Genomic DNA, 4,626 nt, shown 5'->3' with positions numbered 1-4,626 from the left:
GCCTCACGCATCCATGGGCCGGAGGCGGACGGGGGGGAGTCCTGGGGGAGCCCACAGCAAAGGGCCCAGGGGAGGAGCATGTGCCCAGCACCACCCTGCGCAGCCTCCCTGTGAGGAAAGAGTGGAGCCCATTCAGACCCGGATGCACATCCCCACCAGGTCCTGTCCGTGCTTCCTCAAAGATGCCGGGCCATCAGCCTCCCTGCATCTCCCCCTACACAGAGGTCGTGCACCATCGTCACGAGCGTGGTCTCTGCGCCAGGGCCAGGGCAAAAGCGGCTGCCATGGGGCTGGGACACCCACGGCGTCCCACAAGGCGCAGTGACTGGCTAGGTGGTCCACATCAGGACGGGGCTTCTCGCACGCTCTTCAGACCATCGCAGGCTTCAGAGCCTCCGGGACCCGATACCCCTGCTGGTGGTGGCCCCCATCTCCCACCAATGGCTTTCCCCCTCCCCGCCCTTCCTCTTTCACAGGGGGAAGGGGCGTTTGGTGGGGTCACGTCTCTCTGCTTGGCTGGATCGCAGTCCCCAGCACTGGGCAGACACAGCGCTGGGGACTTTCTACTTAAGCAGCAGGTGAAAAAGCAAGTTGCAGGCTCACTGACTCAGAGCGGGCAGTTGCAGCGCACTCGGGCACCGAGCGAGAGGAGGCCGCTTGCTTACATCGCTCACGCGCCTCTTACCAGTCCAAACCCTCGTGGTTAGGACTCAAACTTTGGGCAGTCAGGATGCCATTTGCCCCCCGGTCAGACTGATACAGATGGGGAAGGGGGGTTGTCTTCCTCTGCAGCAGGGGCATGGCCTCTGCCTGGCCTCTGCCCTCAAGCGTCCATCCACAATCTTTTAGAGATGCTGGACCTTGGCGGCTGCGGTCCCTGTGCTTCAGCCACACCAGGTTGGGACACTAGGTCATGTCTTGTGGCGGTTTGGGCAGGGCCGGACCACACAGGAGCTTGCCAGCTCTCTCCAGCCCTGCTCCTCCATGATGCTAGGATGCCGGTACCTGGCAGCCGGCCCAGCAGCCCCGCATCCGCCACTGGCCCGGCTGGGCATTTGGAAAGGCCTGTGTCTCGGGCTTTGCGCCAGAAGGACTGCTCTGTCTCGGGGCCTCCGAGCCTCCCCACAGTTCAGTTCAAAGGGCAGGCATATAAATACGCCACCCTGGGCCGAGACAGAAACACCCACGCCACTGAGGAGCGGGGCTCCGGGATGAGGTCACGGCTGCTCGGCAAGCCCAGCTTCCACCGCAGAGATGATGATAGTCATTAAGCCACAAGCAGACGTGGCTGGAACCAGGGAAGGCCTTGGTGGGGGCAGACGCCACGGCGCGGCTCCTGCCGGGCAAGGACAGGCTCGCCACGCCAGCAAGGCTTCTGCAGCTCTGCCACCACAAGCTGCCTCCCTCCAGGCCGATGCCCGCTGGGAAAGCAGTCTGGCGCTGTGGAAGAGCCCCTGCACGGGGCCCGGGTTCAGCGTACGGTCCCCGCTGCGCACGTCCTGTGACGTGCAGCCCGGCTGAAGGTGAGCCAGGCGGGAGAGACCTGGCCCCACCATACATACCCGCAGAAGGCACTGCGTGAGGCAGAGTGGGTCCTGTCTGCGAGCTGCTCCTTCTCGGGAGCTGCCCCGCGCCTGGGCTGGGAAGGGCGGCACAGGAGCGCGAGCGGGAATCCCTGGGCGGCCATGCTTCACCAGGCAATCTTACCCCTCCAACAACAGCTCAGACATCTCCTGCAACCCTCGAGCACCCCAAGGGTGTACGCGTCCCGGCCCCGTGGATCCAGGGCACTGGCTCCACATCTGCCCATGCCCCGGGGCACGTGGAAGGGCTGCACACCCAGCCCCTGCAGCAGGCTATCCCAGCAGGCCAGCTGCTTCCTGCCTGCCTTGCCACTGGGTGCGATAATGGACGAGGCTCCTTCGCAGGTCCCTCCGGCCCGGCCTGGCCCGCGCCCGACTTGCGAGACAGCCCTTCTCTCTGCTAGTCTGCAGGGGAAGCTCCCTGCACGCCTGTGCGGAGGATGCCCAACGTCACACGGCACACCCAGGAGCACCTTACAGCCCGCTTTATGGAAACGGGAGGCCGCTCCCTAGCTTGCCCTGGCGGCCGTGTGTCTGAGGGCGGGCAATGCTCAGGGGCCTCCGGGCTTGGGCCTGCCCGTAGGATGCCTGCCACAAGACTTTGGACAGATCTGAGGCCCCCGGCGGAGGAGATCTGCCAGCACTCGGGCCACGTACGGTTCTGGACAGACTCGCGGATTTGGGTTCGGTGCGGCCTGGAAGACCAAACAGTTCTTTACATAAAGAAAAACAACCTGGTCAGGGCTGAGCCCTTCCACCTGCAGACCAGGGACCTGGCTGTGGGGGCACGGGGCTGTCGGCCCACCCAGGAGTCCTTTCACGGGCAAACCCTTCCCACAGCCCCATGCTCCCCTTTGGGGCTGGCAGCATGCACCCCTTGTTCTCACAGCAGTTCCTCCCCGTCGACAGGGCGGCAATCAATCCCCAGAGGGTGCAGCCAGGGGCCTTCCCCGGGGCCGATAAGACGTCTAAGACAGCTCGGCTCGGCGTTGGCTGGGCCATGCGAGCTGTCTGGGGTCCCCCGTATTTTCCACGCCTGCCTGACAAACACAGCACTGGCAAGGACCTGAGGACAGCTGCTCTTACCTCTCACAGCACCAGCTCGCCCCCTTTTTGGTACCCGGACCCATCTGGACATGTTGCCAGCCAGACCGAACCCAGGACATGAGGGCTGGGGCCCCAAATCACTCGCTCCACACAACCTGGGAACGCAGCTCGACTGTCTCCGTCTTACAGGCAGAAATCAGCCTCACCAGCATGGTCAACGGGTGGCCGGCCGTGACTCCCGAGCGACATTCATCATGGGGCACAGTGCCCCTTGCTCCTGATGGGCAGCCTCCCCACCCAGGCCTGCTGGTGCCCCTCACTCCCAACCCGCTCCCCACACCCCAGCCCGACTCCACGTCCCAGGAGAGGGGACCTGGAGAGGGGCATCAGGACTTGCTGTTGCTGCCGCTGCTGGGATCCCTGCTCCAGGCATGCCGGATGGAGGGGTCCCGCTGCCCTCTGCTCTGCCCGCTGCCAGCCACTTGCACGCCCTCAGGCTACCTGGACTGCCCGCCACCTCCGGGATCAAGCTGCAGGCTGAGGGGAGCAGCAGCGGGAGAGGGGAACAAACATCAAACTGCCAAATATGGGCTTTCCATCTGGAGAAATGGTTTTGAAACCCGTCACCTTCAAAGGAGAGAAGCCGTGACTTGCCATGCTTTTCCAGGACTCCTTGGCAACCCTCTCCGATATTCCCGTGACCTGCCTTTGGGCCATGACCCGTAGGTCAAGACACGCCATCTCCTGGTATCCTAGAGCAGCAAGGGGGCCAGGAGGGACCCAGGGGCGTCGAGCCCAACTCGGGCCCGCGGCAGGATCCGCCCCGTCCCAGGCAGGCCCACTGTTGAACCTCTTCCTACAACTACGCCGTCACCCCTGACACCGCGTCCAACGCCGCACCCGAACATGCCGCAGGGACAGCAGGGGGGCCATGGCAGCCTGTATCCTGCAGCTGCAATGTTGCAGTGACGCCCGAGAAATCAACCTCCACCCCCGCCGCTGGAAAATCTGTTCCTGCCCCCGGCGCGGCGTCGGCCTGAGCCCCTCGAGCAGGTCCCAGCCAAGGGAAGTGGGGGGAGAGGTGGGACCTCCCTCCTGGGCATGCGCGGCCTGGAGACCCCCGCCATCGTGCCCACATCATCCCTGACTGGGAGCGGTCCTACCTCTGCGGCGACGGCGAGCCGGTCCCTTCCCTGGTGCCCGGTCTGTGGCCTCCCCGCTCCGACAACGGAGACCCTTTGCCAGGCAAGCCCTGCTCGGCTGCCCCTTGACGCCATACCACATCCTCCCCTCGGCAGCGGGAGAGAAAGGCCCAGCGCTTTCCACCGCCGGCTGGCCCTGCCTCAGGCCGCCTGCTTCATCTCGACGGGGAGCCAACGGCTCCTCCGCAGCAGGGAGGACCCGGCTCTGAGGGCTTGTGAGGGGCCCGGGAGCTGTCTCTCCCGGAGGCAGTGGGCGCAACAGGCTGGGCCTGGGAAGGGTCAGACCTCACTCCGTGCTCCGGCCCCGCTCGCAGCTTCTCGCATGACACCGGCAAAGCTGCCACTCCGGTTGCAAGCCGGGGACAGCGCGAGGCGCCCCATACAGCCGCACAGCAAGCGAGCAGCCCGTGGGACGAGCTCATGGCCCGGGCCCATGGGGAAACTGCTGTTTCCCCAGGGCAACAGAGACCCTGTGGCTCGGACTGGCAGCGCCACTGTCCCCGCGCAGGACGCGCAAAGAGGCTGCCCCGACGCCGAGTCCTGCCCGGGGCCTCCGCCGACAGAGGCGGGCGGGCGATCGACTGTCCCTGGCACTCAAGGTTCCTCCCGCCGCAAATGACGCCCAGGGCTGGACAGTGGGGAGACGCTCCCACGCCTCCTATTATTTCCGGGCTGCTTCATGCCGAGGCCCGGCAGCTCCGGCCGAGAGGAATCCCTCGTGGGCTGAGGCCCCGTCCTAATCCCTGGCCCCGACACATGCTCAGGGCTCCCACTCGGCACGCTTGCTGTCTTCC

The 4,626-nt window shown here is 65.4% G+C and overlaps 1 protein-coding gene across 2 annotated transcripts in view; it reads left to right on the top strand.

Moving 5' to 3' along the window:
• IDO2 (indoleamine 2,3-dioxygenase 2) overlaps positions 1–4,626 on the top strand; it is a 22,861-nt gene that overhangs the window by 9,995 nt on the left and 8,240 nt on the right. For both annotated transcript variants that reach the window (XM_019546069.1, XM_019546067.1), the window contains one exon: positions 2,393–2,394. In XM_019546069.1, coding sequence (XP_019401614.1) covers positions 2,393–2,394 — 2 coding nt within the window. The remainder of the gene's footprint in view (positions 1–2,392; positions 2,395–4,626) is intronic.

The sequence above is a fragment of the Crocodylus porosus genome, unplaced genomic scaffold (assembly GCF_001723895.1).
Source record: "Crocodylus porosus isolate Cpor-Errol unplaced genomic scaffold, CroPor_comp1, whole genome shotgun sequence".
In the NCBI taxonomy this organism is placed as follows: domain Eukaryota; kingdom Metazoa; phylum Chordata; order Crocodylia; family Crocodylidae; genus Crocodylus; species Crocodylus porosus.
Note: the sequence above shows the minus strand (reverse complement) of the source record. Positions and strands in the feature narration are given on the sequence as shown.